Genomic DNA, 16,524 nt, shown 5'->3' with positions numbered 1-16,524 from the left:
TAGAATTTAGTGGCTCTTTTCAGTTTGAAGATTCATGTCTTTTTTCCAGCTCAGAAAATTCTAGAACATTATTTTTTCAAATATTGTCTTCTCCCCACTATTTATTCATTCATTTATTTATTTAACAGGGACATAGGGAGAGAGGGAACAGAAGCAGGGGGAGTGGGAGAAGGAGAAGCAGGCTTCCCACTGAGCAGGGAACCCATCGATGTAGGGCTTGATCCCAGGACTCTGGAATGCAGGCATGACCTGAGCAGAAGGCAGATGCTTAACTGACTGAGCCACCCAGGCGCCCCTCTCTCCACTTTTCTATTCTCTGTTTGGAACTCCTACTAGATGGATGTTGAAACTTCTGCAATCCATCCTCCATTTCCTTGATTTCTTTCATACTACCTACTTCTTAATCCTTCATACCATAATGCGAAGAAACGCCATTGCCTGACTTTTTTCATTGAGTTACTCCAGTTTCTCTTATTGATCTACAAAAGCTTCGTTATATAATAGCGATAGTTACTTTTAATTTATTGCATATTGTAGGGGACCAGAATATGCCACCCCAAAATACACCTCTTTGGCATCACCATGACTTTGAGCTGATTATTTTGAGTAATGGCAGACAGAAGCTCTAGAAACAATAGATGTTATCATATCTACCATATCTAAGGGAAATTTACATTTACAAAGGAAATTTCCATTTGTAAGGGTGTCTGCCCCCCCCCCCAAGTGCAGGAGTCTAAATCTTAAGAAACACTGATCAATAGAGAAAGCAATGGCTTAAATCTGCATAACAAACCTTATCCTTGTTTACCACACCTCACAGGTCACTTCCCCAGAACTTGCCTCCCAAACCCAGAAGCGCCCAAACTCCCTTTCTCCTGTTAGGAGTCCAAATCGCTATATAAACCCAAAGCTCTAGCCAGCTCTTTGAGTTACTCATCCCTGAGTCTCTACCATCGATTTGGAGACACGTGTTAATAGCCTTCTATTTGTTTTTCTCTTATTAATCTGTCTTTTGTTACAAAGCCCCAACCAAAAACCCAGAAGGGTAGAAGGAAAATGGTTTTTTCTCCCTTATAGTGTTTCAACATTTTCCCTCAAATTAACCCTTTCAGATTGTTGTTTATGATGGTTTTTGACTCAGAGGAGTTTTTCGGTTTTATATCTTTAAATATAGCAGATTTATTGCTCACAGCCTTGGTGTAATGCAAAGAAATGCCTCTGCCACCTCAAGATTCATCGTATTTCCTAAATTTTCTTCTAGTGCTTTATGAATTTACATTTTTACATTTAAACCTCTAATTTTTCTTGACTTTATTATCTTACATAGAATAAGGTAAGAATTTAATCTTTATTTTTTCCAAATGGATAGACACTTGTCAAACCATCATTTGGTAGATAACCCATCTTTTGCCCACTTGGAAATGAATGTGTATAGATAGGTATGTTTCTCATCCTTCTATTTTGTTTCACTAATCTGTTTCTGGGTGTATTAGTTTTCTATCACTCTTATGACAAATTACCACATTCTTGGTGGCTTAAAACAACACAAATTTGGGGGCACCTGACTGGCTCTGTTGGAAGAACACATTCCTCTTGATCTTGGGGTCATGAGTTCAAGCCCCACGTTCAGTACAGACATTACTTCAATAAATTACAAAAAAATTTTTTAAAACCCACAAATGTATTATCTTATACTTCTGTAGGTCAGAAATCCAAAACGCGTCTCACTGGATTAAAATCAAGGTGTTTGCAAGCTGTGTTCCTTCCTAGAGGCTCAAGAGAAAACGATTTCCTCGCTATTGGTCTCTAGAAGCTGCCCACATTCCTTGGTTAGGGCCCCCTTTCTTCCTTCCTCAAAGCAAACACATAACATCTCTCTGACCCTGCTCCCATCCTCATCTCTTTCTCAAACCCTCTTCCACTTACAAGGGGTTGTGATTACATTGGACCTACCCAGATAACCCAGGAGAAGCTATTTTAAGGTCTAGCAACTTAGGTCCACCTGCAACTTCCATTCCCTCCCCATGTAACAACATATTCACTGGTTCCAGGGATTAGGATTGAGAACACGGTCAGTGCGGGGCACTTATTCTGCCTACCACACTTTTCTGGCCCACTTACCATGATTTTAAAGTACATTTCAGTATTCATTACAGCAAAACACGCTATTATTGGGACACCAGGGTGGCTCAGTCAGTTAAGCATCTGCCTTCAGCTCTGGTCACAATCCTAGGGTCCTGGGATTGAGTCCAACATCAGGCTCCCTGCTCAGCGGGAAGCCTGCTTCTCCCTTCCTCCATTCCTCCTGCTTGTGTTACCTCTCTTGCTGTCTCTCTCTGTGTCAAATAAGTAAATAAGATCTTTTTTAAAAAAAAGTTGTCATCATAAGAAAAAATTTTTGTAACTGTGTTTGATGACAGATGTTTAACTAGACTTATTGTGGTGATAATTTCACAATATATACAAATATTGAATCATTATGTTGTACATTCAAAACTGATGTTATATGTCAATTATACCTCAATAAAAAAAAAGTCATCTGCTCTACCACCTGAGCCAGCCAGGTGTCCCCAAACCCAGAAATATTGTAAATAAGATTATTCTAAAATTCATATGTAAGGGCAAACAAACTAGAATAGTTAAAACAATTATGGAAAAAAATGGGAGGAATTACCTACCAAATTACAATACTTATATAGCTACAGGAATCAATATTAGGGATATTGGGGAAATAATAAAACACATAGATCAATGGAACAAAATAGAAAACCCAGAAATAGTTCCACACTGAATTTTTACAATATACAAAAGGAAGGAGCGCCTGGCTAGCTCAGCTGGCAGAAAATGCAACTCTTAATCTTGGGGTCCTGAGTTGGGGTGCCATGTTGGATATAGTGCTTACTTAAAAAAAGAAAAAGAAAATAATACAACAGCGATTCAGTAGAGGAAGAATTGTCTTCAGAAATGGTGCTGGAGCAACTCAATATCTATAGGCAAAGAAAAAAAAGAAAGAAAGCATCCCCTTAAACTTTATACCTTATACAAAAATTAGAGGGGGAGCAGCAGGCAGAGGGAGAAGCAGATTCCACCAAGCAAGGAGCCTGACGTGGGGCTCAATCCCAGGACCCTGGGACCATGACTGGAGCTGAAGGCAGATGCTTAACCTTAACCAACTGAGCCACCCAGGAGTCCCGAATATGTAAAATTTTTAAACTTGGGCATGGTAAACAATTCTTTAAAATAACCCATTTTTTTAGACTTTGCTCTGCCAGAAACCTCAGTGATGTGAAGTGTGTAAACCTGGTGATTCACAGACCTGTACCCCTGGGGCTAATAATACATTATATGTTAACAAAAAAAAAAGGTTTTTTTTGTTTTTTTTAAAGATTTTATTTATCTATTTGACAGAGAGAGATCACAAGTAGGCAGAGAGGCAGGCAGAGAGAGAGAGAGGAGGAAGCAGGCTCCCTGCTGAGCAGAGAGCCCGATGCGGGACTCGATCCCAGGACCCTGAGATCATGACCTGAGCCGAAGGCAGCGGCTTAACCCACTGAGCCACCCAGGCGCCCCAAAAAGTTTTTTTAATTAAAGAAAAAGAAACCTCGTTGAGAGGATGATCTCTTCTTGTCAGTGTTAAATATGTACACCTGCATTTGTAAGTCTAAGTACTGGAATTACAAGCTAGCCATGTTCTTTAAAAGCAGGCTTACTGAGCTTAAATTGAGCGTTGAGCTGAGTTACAGGCAGTAAGGCATGAAGAAGCGTGAAATAAGGAGCCTACAGTATGAATCAACCACAGCCAGCTGTCCTGTGTCTAAATGTGGAGAGAAGAAAGATTATCTGTAGTGGCCTGCATGTGCATTAAAAGTTATCTGGGAAGATAAATAAAAGTCTCTCAAACACCCAGAAACGTCTTTCATAAAGAAAAACACACATGAATTTTAACAGCAATACTATTTTCATCTAGTAGGTTGGCAAGAATCCATGTCTCATGACCCAGGCTGCTATGAAATCGGCACTCATATACATTGCCAGTGGGACAGCAAAACTGCCATGCTGGCTCCTACCTCAGGGTCTTTGCACTTGCTGCTGCCTCTGCCTACAACATTTTATCTAAATAACCACAGGACTCGCTCCTTCCGCCCAATCTAGGATGCAGCTCCCAGTCTTTTTGTCAATGAGTCCTCCCTGACAACCCTGTCAGTGGCTCCCCACCTCCCCAGCACCACACTCAACATTACTTCTTTTCCCAACCATGCCTATCATTTTTTTTAACATTTTAGTTTTAAGGGGCACCTGGGTGGCTCAGTGGGTTAAACCTCTGCCTTCAGCTCAGGTCATGATCTCAGGGTCCTGGGATCGAGCCCCGCATAGGGCTCTCTGATCATCGAAGAGCGTGCTTCCCCCTCTCTCTGCCTGCCTGGGATCCCTCTCTCTGTCAAATAAATAAATAAAAGCTTTAAAAAAAAAGATTTCACTTTTAAGTCATCTCTATATCCAAGAAGCTCAAGCTCACAACCCCAGGATCAAGAGTCCTATGCTCCAGCTCCAACTGAGCCAGCCAGGAGCCCCTCACAGTGCTCATCTTTATCAGAAATGATTTATCTCTTTTCCTCTTTTCTGCTACATCACAGATCAGCAATTTTCTTTTTCTGAAAAAAGGGCCAGATCATAAAGAGCTGAGGCTTGGTGGACCACGTGGTCTCTGTTGCAATTCCTCAGCCCTGCTGTTCTAGCACAGAAGAACCATAAACAATGTGTATATGTAAGTGAACAGGCATTACTGCATTCCCGTAGAAGATCTGCATTCCCATACAAGATCAGACACTGTAATTTAAATTTCATCATTTTCAAGTGTCACAAATTATTATTCTTTGAATTTTTTTTTTCCTAATCATTTAGAAGTGTGCAAGCTATTCTTGGCTCAGTGGCCCTAGAAAGAGGCTGCTGCAGTTGGCCTGGGAGAGTCATGGTTTGCCTACTTTGGTGCTAGAACACCAACTACAGGGATTATGGTCCGCTTGATGCACTATCGAAACCCCAGAACCCAAAACAATGCCTGGCACCCGGGAGGCTCTCAGTAGAGGTTTCTGGAATGAGAAAATGAACAAAAGTACGAGTTGGGTAGCAAGTTACCGAAGGAGTGGACGGACAAGTGAGTGAATGTTCCAGAGCCAGTTCAATCCTACGCTCAGGGCTTGTTTACCCTCAGGGCTTGTCTGAACCAAGCCAGGGAGCCAGGTGTCCCCAGGAAGACTTAGAAAAAGATCAGAAGGCAGAGATGGGAGTTGCAATTCGGCATCTTTATTCTTCCCCTTTAGCTTGAGGGTGATCCTGACAAACAGCTTCTGCCAGGAGAGGCAAAAAGGACTGGGCGGGGTGGGGCAGGGATTCCCCCCAAGGACCCAGTCTCCTCATCCCCCTGGGGTTGGGTTGGGCTTAGGGCCATGATCCGAGCTCAGCATCCCTGGGGAGGAAGGAAGCGGACCACTCTGCAACCTCCGTGGCCCCCACCACCTCCAAGAGCCTCGTTAATGGGAACCAGCCACCTCCATGAGCCAGACTTGAGGGACCCTGGAGAGCGGCCCCATCGTCCTCCACACACATGGGAGCATGCGCACAGGGGCCCAGGGTGGAGCAGGGCAAGGTCAGTGTCCAGACACATGGCTCTGGCCCGTGGCCCAGTTGGCAAACATAAAGCCTAGACTGATTGCCATGAAGAGGACCCCCAGGAGACCAAAACACAGAGCCTGCGAACGAGAGGGAGAGAAGATGGGGCTGCTTGGCCCTCCACACCAGAGCTCCTCCTGGAAATATTCCTCAAGGCCTCCATCCCCTCCAGAGTACCCCATTCATTCCTGACCCTCCTGTTCCCTCCCCTTCCTTAACACCAGCCCCTTCCCAAGAATTCTCCATCTTTCCAGAACACTTCAGAGAGCATTCTCCTTCATCCTCCTTGAAAGTGCTCCCAACCCTCTTCTAATGGCCCTCCAATGGCCCTCCAATGGCCCTCCTTCCATCCGGCTATGGAATGCCTCCTGTCTCGGCAGACCCTGCTGGTGCTCAGTCCGCTCAGCCCCTTCCCAAAACAACCTCTTTCCTTCTTCCAGACCATCTTCCCTCCTCTCCCCCATCCCCCTCCTGAAGATGTTCCTTTGTTTTCTGGCCATCCTGGGCAGCTCCCTCCTCAGAGTGCTCCCTCTTGCCCCCGGCCCTCCCCTAGAATGCTCACCTGGATCTTGGGCCAGGAGCAGAAGGGCTCCACCTCAGATGGCACGATGCGGAGGTAGAAGATGCTAGGCAGGATGAAGATGAGGCTGGGGGCCGAGGTGGACCCTGGAGGCCAAGCAAGAGGAGCAGAAGTCAATGGAAGTTTGGAGTATAAGGCCCATATGAGGTGGGGTCTGGGACTGGGGTCGCGGGTACTGACCAATAACCCCAAAGATATCCCGGATGGTCGGCACGCAAATGACAAGAACATTGACCAAGACAAGCAGGATCAGGGCTATGGCCACATGTCGTGGCCAGCTGAAGTCTCTGCTTGGGAAGAGCAGCTGCTGCAGGGCCCGGCGGATCTGCGGTCAGAGTGGGGTGGGACACCAGTCAGGGCTCAAGTTCTGCTGCCCCCCCTCCGTGGGGTCATCTGGATAAAACTCTACCCTCTGAGCATCTGTCTGTGCCTCCACCCCGTGTGAGGTCCCTGATCCCCCCTCTGTCTGACCATCTCCATGTCCACCTGGTCTGAGCATCCTTCCGATAGAGCATCCGGCTACCCTTCTGACAATCCATGCCTCTCCCTTCGGTCCAATCACCCCTCTATGCCTGTACCCGCTCTCTGGAATATCTGCCTCCCTCTGACCCCTCCCTCCTGTCCTTCCACTCTGTCTGAGATCCCTGCCTCTCTTTCCCTCTGGCCACCTCTACCTGCTTCCTCTGTCTAGTCACCCCACCTTCCCATCTGAGAGCCTGGTTATTCTCACGCCTCACTATTTCTGCCTCTACCCTTCCTAAGGGATGCCGTCCATCTCTGTCTCTTTATTCTGACTGTCCATCTCTCTCTGCCTTTAGCCTGTCTGACTATTCCAGCCTCCCTCTTCTGTCTAGCCAGACATCTGGTGCCTCCTCCCTCCGACAGACTACCCCTCCTCCCCTCCTTGGTTCTCTCTGTCCTGCCACCAATGTCCCCTTTCTGTCTGACAATCTATTTTTGCCTCCTCTGTCCATCCAACAACTCTGCCTTCCCTATCTGGCCACCCCGTCTCCTCCATCCACCCATCCACTCCCATCTCTGCCCCCCAGCCAAACACCCATGCCTCCACCCTCCACCCATCCACGCACATAGCTCGGCTCCATGCACCCCTACCCCTCAACCTCGACCCCACGTACAGGGAACAGCACAACCGGCACAGTGAGAGTCACCGCAAGCAGTACCGCCAGGCGCACACAGAGGATGAGCAGGTCTTGCTGGCTGTACATGTGCAGCATCTCCGCCTCCACGCTATCTGGACCATGGACATGGGGCACGGGATGCAGGATGAGGTGGGAAGCACCAGGACCAGCGTCCCGGAAACACACACGCCCACACACGCACACATGTCCCCATACGCACATGCTAGGCAACGAAATCTACAATGTGTGACACGCACCCTCTCTTTGGAAACTGATGGGTCTAGGGCACGGAGGCAAACCACCAGGGCTCCTGCCCCAGTGGTCTACCCAGTCCCTGCTCCAGCTCACCCCACCCTGGCCGCAGCCCCACTCACTGTAGAAGGTGAGGTATCCGAAGGTCGCCGTGAGCCCATACATGCAGAACATGGCCCCAATGGATACATTGGCCACCGCTTGCATTCTGTGCTTGGAGGGCCTGAGTCATAGAGGTTATGGATGGGTCATGCCCAGACCGCTGGACTTGGTGCCCCTCAGAAGAAGCCCACACCCTCCAGAGTCCCCTTCTTCCAGAGCAGATGTTTAGCTGGTACACACTGGGAGGCCTGTCTCTACCTCACCTGTGTTGCTAGCCAAGCCTCCCTCTGTCCATCCATCTCACACCATGCGACCATCTTTGTCTATCCCCTCTGACCATCTCTGCCTCTCCCTCGCATCTGACCTCCATGCTGTGCCCCCCCATCTAATCATCCACACGTCCCTCCAACATATCCTCTCTGCCCCTCATTTTGTCCACCCATACCCTCCTCTCTCTGAGGATCCCCACCTCCCCTTCCCCAACCACGCCTGCTACCCCTTCATCAGAACATTTCTGCCTCCCCACTCTGCCCTTTCATGCTTGTACAGGATGTTAAAAGTAGAATCTTTAAGCCCTCATCAGTAGAAAGTCACTGCCCTGTACCCCACCCCCAAGGCCACCTCAAACCCTTCCCCCTGCATGATCTAGCCTGATCAAGCTACAACACCAGGACTACCCTCCTAGGGACTGTGGGACGTGAGGACTACCGCATCACCTCTGCTCACTTGCCGGCCCACTCACCGACAGAGCTCTGTGTAGATGGGGAGCACCTCGGGATGGCAGACGAAGGCAAAAGCCATGATGGGCACCGTGTAGAACATCTAGGGAAATGGTCCACACCAGATATTAGAACCTCCAGGGGTCTCTCCCCCCCACCCCCACCCCCTGGCCCCATTGTTGCCCGCTGTATCAGACATGTGGAAGCCCTGGATGGCCAATGCCTGGCCCCATTCTGAGCGGAGTGCACTGGAGGGCAAGACCAGAGCGCCTCAGTGTGGTGGAAGCTCCATACACAGGCTTGCGCCCCCACCTGGGAGTCAACAGTGAACATCTGGGCCTCACAGCTCCTGTTGAGACCCTGGATGGGAAGGCCTGGGGGATTCTTGCTCTCCACTGCCGTTTCATTGAGACCTACAGCACAGCCAAGCTGGAACTTCTTGTAGATGACCTGGGGGAGGGTGGGGAAGCGAGGTCATGGAGAAGACTGTGTCGCAATGTTCCAAACTCCTTCTTCACTTTTTGCATGTCCTTCTCCCTTGGACTCACCGAAATGAGGAAAAACAGCATACAGGTCAAAGAGAGACCACTGGTATACCCCAGGTAGCCTGCAACAAACAGAGTCTTAGAAATCAAGGGACCCCCGCCCCATAGCAAATATCAAGCCCTAGCTTGGCCTTTCAGGCTATCTTCCCCTAATTAGGCCACCCTTTTGCACAAGCTTTTACTTCTCTCTGGACCAGCCTGCCCTCCATAGCAAACTCCTATTCATCTGTTAAAGCCCACCTCCCATAAGCTCTCCCCGATATTTCACAGCCCTGGAAAATGGGAAGTTTTCTCCATCTGACTCCCCTTCTCTAACTCCACTATCCAATGACCAACACAGGAAGCCTCTTACCCAAGTGTCTCATGAGGGCCAGTGGCAGGATGATTAACACACTGACAATGATGATGAGGAGGTTTCCCTTCAAGAACCAGCCCCTAGGGAGACAGGTGAACACAGTGACTAGTTGCCTGCCAAAGAAACTCTCGGGCAGACACTCATAGAAGATAGCCGAACGGACGGATTTCTGCCCGCAGTCAGGGGAGCTGAGCTGACACCACAGCTGCGAGAAGTCATTCAGGCCGTCACGGTGACAAATGGCACAACGGGATTCACAGAAACAGCCAGATAGATAATCAGACTCTTAGTCAAAACCTGTCAAAGGGACACAGCTAAGAACACACACGCACACACACACACAGCCGGACAAAACCGTGCTGTCGAGTGGACATAGAACCAGATGGGCAGATGGTACCCTAAACCAGCAAGACTCCTGCAGTCCAACACACAGCACCACACACAGAGTGAGCCTTGATCCTGGTGCATCTGATGGGTCAAACAACAGCCTGACGATCCAGCAATGGTGCAAAGTCAGACAAGAGGTCAGAAAGACACACAGGTGAGGCGCCTGGGTGGCTCAGTGGGTTAAAGCCTCTGCCTTCAGCTCAGGTCATGATCCCAGGGTCCTGGGATCGAGCCCCGCATCAGGCTCTCTGCTCGGCAGGGAACCTGCTTCCTCCTCTCTCTCTGCCTGCCTATCTGCCTACTTGTGATCTCTGTCTGTCAAATAAATAAATAAAATCTTAAAAAAAAAAAAAAGACACAGGTGGTTGTTTGAACAGCTCGAGGTGTGTTGAGCCATAAGAGTTGCTGGGCCAACTTGACCACCAGCCAAAGACCGAAATAGAGGCAAAATCAGCCAGCTTTTGTTGGAACCAAGCTCAAAGAAAAAGTTATGGGGGTGGCACCTGGGTAGCTCAGTCGTTAAGTGTCTGCCTTCAGGTAGGGTCATGATCTCAGAGTCCTGGGATCAAGCCCCACATCAGGCCCCCTGCTCCGCAGGGGAGCCTACTTCTCCCTCTCCCCACTCTCCCTGCTTGTGTTCCCTCTCTCACTGTGTCTCTGTCAAACACATAAATAAAATCTTTAAGAAAAAGTAGGATCTGTACAGATATTGGAGGTGGGTGCTTAGGCAAGACAATTAATACAGAACTGGCTGAAAAACCACTCATTTGTTCACAAAGAATTGTGCAAATTGCCTATTATGTTCCAGGCATTCACACACCATCTCATATACACAGTGACACAGAAATGAACCGACAAAGCACCTTTGGCCATATAGCTGCTGGGAGCTAATTATAATAATCAGAAACACCTAGTCACACAGGTTGTCAGCTACCTAAACGGTTTCAGAGTCAAACCGAAGATCTAAGAGGATATAGGCAGCCGTCATATACAAACAGCTCAACAGAGTCAGCCAGCAGATGGATCGAAAATCAAACATACCGTCAACTAGATGAGTACTCATAACAGTGGTCAAACACACGTGGTTAGAACCATAGTCCAGAGGACACACACACACGCACAGAGCCAGAAGGAACTTGCCAGGAAAAAAAATGACTGCTAAATTAAACAGAGATGGGAGCCTACTGGTGCATACAGTTGGAGTCAATCACATAGACAGAGTTGGCCCCACAGTACATCGCATGCTCACACTTCCAGCCAGACAGATTTCGCCAGCCCGAGGGACCCGGAATCCAACAGAATCCACTGGACAGGGGAAAAGTCAGAGTAAGTGAATGTCAGACACCCATGGTTGGAATCACAGCACACAGGACACAGCTGTAGAGAATCTGCTAGTACAACAGTTCAGAACCAAACCCACAGAGCTTTGGTATGCTTGATATGGATAGTCACACGGTCAGCCTCGGAGGTGACTGGACATATGGAATCGGCTACCTTACAGAATCAGCCAAATCAACAGTCACTGAAATCCACACCCCCACCCCGTGGTCTGCTGGATGGTCAGAGCAATGGTCATGTGTGCTGTTGGTCTCACAAAACGGAAGAATCACACCGGCCTGCCCTGGGAGTCAGCTGGGCACAGAGGTGAAGACAGCAACCAGACCACACAGGTAGGGTCAATGACCCGCCGGCCAAGGGGTGTTGTTCACTCACCCCTCGGGGTCCATGTCCAAGAAGGTGCCGATAACCAGGGGAAGTTCGGATTTGATGATGAACAGGTAACTGGACATGGCTGGTGCAGGTGGGGGGAGGTATAAGCAGAAGGATTCCCCTCATCCCCCCAGCCCAACCTGAGGAAGCCCACCCCACCCCACCCTCTTCCCCGGAGCTGATCCCCTACCTCCCAGAGTCCTCACCCCCAACATTGTGCAGACAGATGACCGCCGCTACCACTACCTTCCCCGCAGGCCCCAGCGCCCTCTGTCCCAGCTGCTCATAGGCTCGGATGCCTGGGGTAGGGAGAGAGACAGGAGGGAATGGGTTGTGGGTCCAGGAGGTCAGGCCAGGGTGAGGAGGTGTGGAGGGGGGTGGCCCAAGGCTCAGGTTGCTGAAGAGTTGGTGCTGGGGGTAATTGGGTCTTACTGATGGAAGCTGGAGGTGAGGGGTAAACAGTTTGGGGTGGGCTTGAGGTAGAGCCTGGGAGGTGGGCTCTGTGACCAGGCAGAAGGCTGGGGGCTGGAAGTGGGTAGTAGGTAGTGGGTATCTTGGGGTTGTGGGGCTGGCTTCCACAGTTAGGGGGAGTTGGAGACTGGGGAGTGGGGCTTAGAAGCAAAGTGCAGTAATCTGGTTGTGGGGAGAGTCGGAGAAATGAGGTCTGGTGCCAGACTGAGGGGTAAGGATTGGGAGGTGGGAGATCTGGGAGCCCAGCTAAGTTCTGGGGGCCGACGAGCTGTCTGAGAGCTGGAGTCCAGGGAGTTGAGGCTGGGGTCTGGGGTTCTGGGTCCAAGATCAGGGGTATGGTATGTTCAGTGGGGTATGTTCAAAATCTAGGGCTCAGGTTGAGGTCTAGGGTCTTAGGTCAGAGGGGTAGGTCCAGAGTCTGGGGTCCAAGCCGCGGGTCAAGCTCCAGGCCTTACCTACAACACCAGCACAGGTCAGCAGGAGATGGATGGAGTATGAAGACAGAAGTGCGATGCATAACAGCAAGGCCCTATGACAGATCTCACAGCTCAGACTTGGCCCCCAGGCCTCCGGCTTGCCCCACACAGCACCCCTGCCCCGACCCCCACAGGCTGCCCTGGACTCACAAGAAGAAGAGGACCCCGGTGTGGGCCATGGCATAGGCCAGCCCCAGGATTCCACTGCCCATGATGGCGTTGCTGAGATTGAACACTGACATTCCAAATGACGTCTTCCCCTCAAACTGTGGGGGAAGGGGCAAAGCCGGGGTAACACGTGGGGAGGGAGACCACGTAAGGAGACCAGGACTGGGGCCCAGGAAAGACCAGGGGAGAAGTGACTGGGGTGGGGAGAAGCCCAAGAAGGGCCAAAGGACGGAGGCTAGGAAGGAAACGGAGTTGAAGCCAGGGAGAAGCTGGAAAAGCAAGAGCTGGGAAGGAAGAGCTGGGAGAAACTTCGGAGGGGAGCAGCTGGAAGTGGAGAGGAACAGGGGAGGGCGGAGCAGCCATCAGAGGCAAAACAGCTAGGGAGGGGAGCAGCTGGGGACCCGGAGCCGCTGGGGCAGGAAATTGCTAGGCAGGGAAGCCCAAGGAAAAGGGAACAGTAGGGGAAGAGATGAGTTGGGCAAGGTGAAGCTGGGGCAGATTGTGTGAGGTCACTCACATCCATGAACTCGACTGGCTTCCTCCCAGGAGCAGGAGGATGGCTGGGCAGGAAACCTTCCCGTTCCTGCCTGTAGCTGGACAGGGCAGAGAAATCAGGGCTGGTGAGAGGGTAATTCTCACCCCTGTCCTCGTCCCTCTTGGGCCCCGGACTCACCCCAGAGCATCCGCAGGGAGGGCTCCGTTCATCTTGGGATCCTGCAGTTCCATGCTGTGGGCAGGGAAAGGGGGCGGGGGATCAGAGATTGAGGGACGGCTACAAAGTGGGGAGAGCTGAATGAAGGGGGTAGAGGATCAGAGAGAGACAGATGGAGAACCAGAGAAACGGAGATGAAGCACGGGAAACGGGAGCAGAGGATCAGAAACGGGGAGATAAATGGAGAGACGTGAAGACAACAGTGAGAGCGACAGAGGAAGAGATGGGAGGCGGAGAAGGGAATCGGAGGGGGAGAGATGCCAACAGTTACTCAGACAAGCAGAAAAAGAGGACAGCAAGAGACAAATACAGGGGGTGGGGGGAGAGAGATTGAGAAAGAGAGAGAGAGCTCACAGCAGACGAGATGGCCGTCTGAAGCTGGGATAGCCTCTCCTCCCACACCCCACACTCACTCAGTCTCTCTTGTTGCCTCTTTCCTTGCTGCCCCCCGCACCCCCCCCACTCCCTCCACCCTCACCGCTTGGCCAAGCATCTCACTCCTTACAGGGACACGTGTCGGATGGCTGCCCCACCCCTCCTAATGCCCCCTACCCCCCCCTCCTCCCAGCCTGGGCCCCCAGCCTGAGTCCGGAGCTGATGCAACCTGTTGAAGAAGCTGGAGGGGGGCAGGGAGCGGGCTTGAAGACCCTAGCCGGCCCTCACCCCAGACTGCAAACTGCTCTCTGTCACAACTCTAAATATCCTCACTAGAAGACAAAGACAATTCCCCAAACGGAGCCTCCTTCCAGGGATACAAGTCACCCAGGGATCCCCCATTTAATCCCCTGTTTAGGAATTAGAGAAGTATTTTTCTGAGGCCCCCATCAAGTCTCAAACACTCCTTCTCCTGGCAGAAGTAACTTAGAGACACTTGCAGACTGGAGACCCTGGTCTTGGGTGTCTCAGGAACCTGCCCTGAGCCCGAATTTCCCCTTCTGATGATGTGCTGTCTCTGAGACCTTCATCGAAAACCCCCTCCCAAAGCCGGATGCGTTTCTTGGGGGTGGGGGCCGTCCGCAATCCCCAAGCGAGCCTGGAGCCCCGTCTTCTGCATGGAGTGTCTCCGAGGAAACCCGCAGTCCAGAGCTCCCTTCCTGGGAGTGCAGTGTCACAGAAACCCCCATGCAAGGTCCCTATCATAGCTAAAAGTTGCTCCGGGAAAAACCCCCTCCCCAAGCCCCGAATCCCTGTCCTGGGAAGGGGACGCCTCTCAAGGAGCCCCATCCTCAGTCGCGAGCACTCTCTGCAGACTCTCAACCACTTCTGAATTCATTTTCTGGGAGCAAGGCACCAAAAAGACCCCCCACTTCCCATTCAATTCCCCGCTAGCGCTAAAAAGGTCTCCAGGGAATGCCTCCCCCCGGAGGTTCCCCCAGGAAACCTCTCTCGGAATCCCCCCTGGTGCCTCGGGGTCTCCGGAGCCCCACCCCGGCCAGCGCCCCCTCCTCACCTCCCTGCTCCTCTCAGCTCGTGAAGCGGCAGTAACTCACTAGGGCTCTGGGACCCCACGGCCGGCGCGGCTCCCCCGCCGCGGACCCTGCCCCCGCCCCGCCCTGCAGCCAATCAGCTCCGCCGCGCTTGCTAGGTGGCTAATCAGCGCAGCCCGAGCCGCATCTGGCCCGCGGATTATTTTTTTTTTTTTCTGGGAAGAACTTTTAATTTTTATTCAGTTTCCCTCCCTCTGGCTCTGGGCGGAGGAAAGGGGGTGGGGGAGGCGGGCGCTTCTCTCCTTCACCTGGACCCACGTGGAGAGAGACCCAGGTGTGGAGGAGGGCGGCCTTGAGTCGGGGGAGAGGTGCACAGAAAGACTGACGGAATAGGTCCACACCTAGAGAGAGGGACGGGCAGGCAGAGGCCGCTGACGCAGAGATCAGACACCCAGCGGGGAGGGACAGATGAAGGGAAAAGATGCAGAGAGCGGAGATCGGAAGAGAAAAAAAATCACAAAATAGGGATAGGCGGGCAGGAGAAACAACACGAAGACAGACGACAGGAGGACTGAAAAGACAGCCGTGTGGTGCAGGAGCAGTAGAGAGGCAGAGGGGCAGTTGTAGGGAGAAAGAGAGGTACGAACAGACTCAGAGACAGGAGGTAGGTCCATGTAAGGATCTGGAGGAAGGCAACAGGCAGTCAGGCCCAGTAGTAAACAGAAGACACAACTGGCAGATAGGTGGACACAGCCAGACACATCCCCAGAGGCTGGGAACAGACACACCAGCCTGGAGAGACAAGGGGACAGAGGAAGAAGCTGAGGCAGGGAGACACCTAGAGGGACAGAGGACAATAGGCAGAGAGAGAGAGAGAGAGGAAGAGAGGCTGATTCAGGCAGATGGATGGACAGGCCCAGGAGCAGCAGGGGACAGGTACAGGGGTAGACATAGCCAGGCCACTATAGATGGACCTCACACAGATGGAAAGATAGCCTAGCCTAGCCAAAAAAATGGACCCTAGATCTTGGGGGGGTCCCCAGAGAGCAGCGGGGGGGCATCTGTGGTTGGGTGGGGAGTGTGTCGCAAACAGGGCACGCCCTGAAGTCCTGGACCCCAGCCCAGGCATTGGGTGGGGTGTGTACACACCCTAACTGAGGAGCCCCACTGTCTGTGTGTCTGCCTTATATGTGGGTCTGTCTGTTCACTCCCATCCAAGCATGTGACAGGCATGTCTGTCCCAGGCAAGCCATATGTCTCCTGCAAAGTCAGGCAGATTGAACTTGGGGTCCAGGCCCAACTTCAACCAGGCTGCTGGAGGTCCTGAAGGACAACAGGCCTCTCTGTCAGGGCCTCTTCACCCTCCTGCCCACCCCCCACAGGGAGCAGAGAATTCCCGGAAAGGCCAGGGGCTGGCTGGGGCTTCAAAGCTAGCCTAGATGCCCCCACCCTACCCGCAGTCTGTCAGAGGAGGGTAAGGGACGGGGCGTTAACTTCCCCACAGCAGGAGAGATAGCCTCCCGCACTGAGGGACCACAACCTCATCCAGGGCTCAGAATCCGGAGGCCCACTCACCACCACCCGCAGAAGTACGGACCTGCATCCAGACCCACAGCCACGCACTAGAGAATACGGCCGGACAGAGACTGCACCTGGAGAGCCCAGGCCTTGGTGTATATGGGTCCCATACTCACAGCTGCACCAAATGACCTCCCATGACAAGGTATCATTGCCCACAGCCTGAGCCTCGCAGCCAGAGAACACAGACAGACGCAGGACAGGCCCACACCGATCTCCAGCCACTCCAGACT

General features: G+C 51.6%; 1 protein-coding gene across 4 annotated transcripts; it reads right to left on the bottom strand.

Moving 5' to 3' along the window:
• Positions 1-5,282: 5,282 nt before the first annotated feature.
• On the bottom strand, positions 5,283-14,860 carry SLC38A5 (solute carrier family 38 member 5). 4 transcript variants are annotated; one of them, XM_013057524.2, is made up of 16 exons: positions 14,737-14,860; positions 13,248-13,301; positions 13,092-13,161; positions 12,557-12,672; positions 12,386-12,459; positions 11,666-11,758; positions 11,463-11,541; positions 9,360-9,442; positions 9,011-9,069; positions 8,775-8,912; positions 8,486-8,565; positions 7,764-7,864; positions 7,387-7,502; positions 6,431-6,575; positions 6,233-6,336; positions 5,283-5,750 (listed from the first exon to the last, which is right to left on the bottom strand). In XM_013057524.2, the coding sequence occupies exons 2-16, from the start codon at positions 13,298-13,300 to the stop codon at positions 5,649-5,651; spliced, it is 1,413 nt and encodes a 470-aa protein (XP_012912978.1). In that variant the 5' UTR covers position 13,301; positions 14,737-14,860; the 3' UTR covers positions 5,283-5,648. The 4 variants fall into 4 exon arrangements, with proteins under 4 accessions (XP_012912978.1, XP_004755058.1, XP_012912977.1 ...); XM_004755001.3 differs by having other exon boundaries at positions 13,092-13,167; positions 14,737-14,856; XM_013057523.2 differs by lacking the exon at positions 14,737-14,860 and adding an exon at positions 13,700-13,721 and having other exon boundaries at positions 13,092-13,167.
• Positions 14,861-16,524: the final 1,664 nt, after the last annotated feature.

This window comes from Mustela putorius, unplaced genomic scaffold, assembly GCF_011764305.1.
Source record: "Mustela putorius furo isolate JIRA1106 unplaced genomic scaffold, ASM1176430v1.1 tig00003903_pilon_pilon_pilon, whole genome shotgun sequence".
NCBI classification, from domain to species: Eukaryota; Metazoa; Chordata; class Mammalia; order Carnivora; family Mustelidae; genus Mustela; species Mustela putorius.
The sequence above is the reverse complement of the archived record's forward strand: the minus strand, read 5'-3'. Positions and strand labels throughout refer to the sequence as shown.

Excerpts from the sequence above, each read along its gene's own strand:
- SLC38A5 (XM_004755001.3), bottom strand. The coding sequence starts at position 13,300 with ATGGAACTGCAGGATCCCAAGATGAACGGAGCCCTCCCTGCGGATGCT. Across the intron at positions 7,865-8,485 it reads ATCTACACAGAGCTCTGTCG|GCCCTCCAAGCACAGAATGC; the intron begins GTGAGTGGGCCG and ends TCTATGACTCAG. Across the intron at positions 7,503-7,763 it reads CGGATACCTCACCTTCTACA|ATAGCGTGGAGGCGGAGATG; the intron begins GTGAGTGGGGCT and ends TCCATGGTCCAG.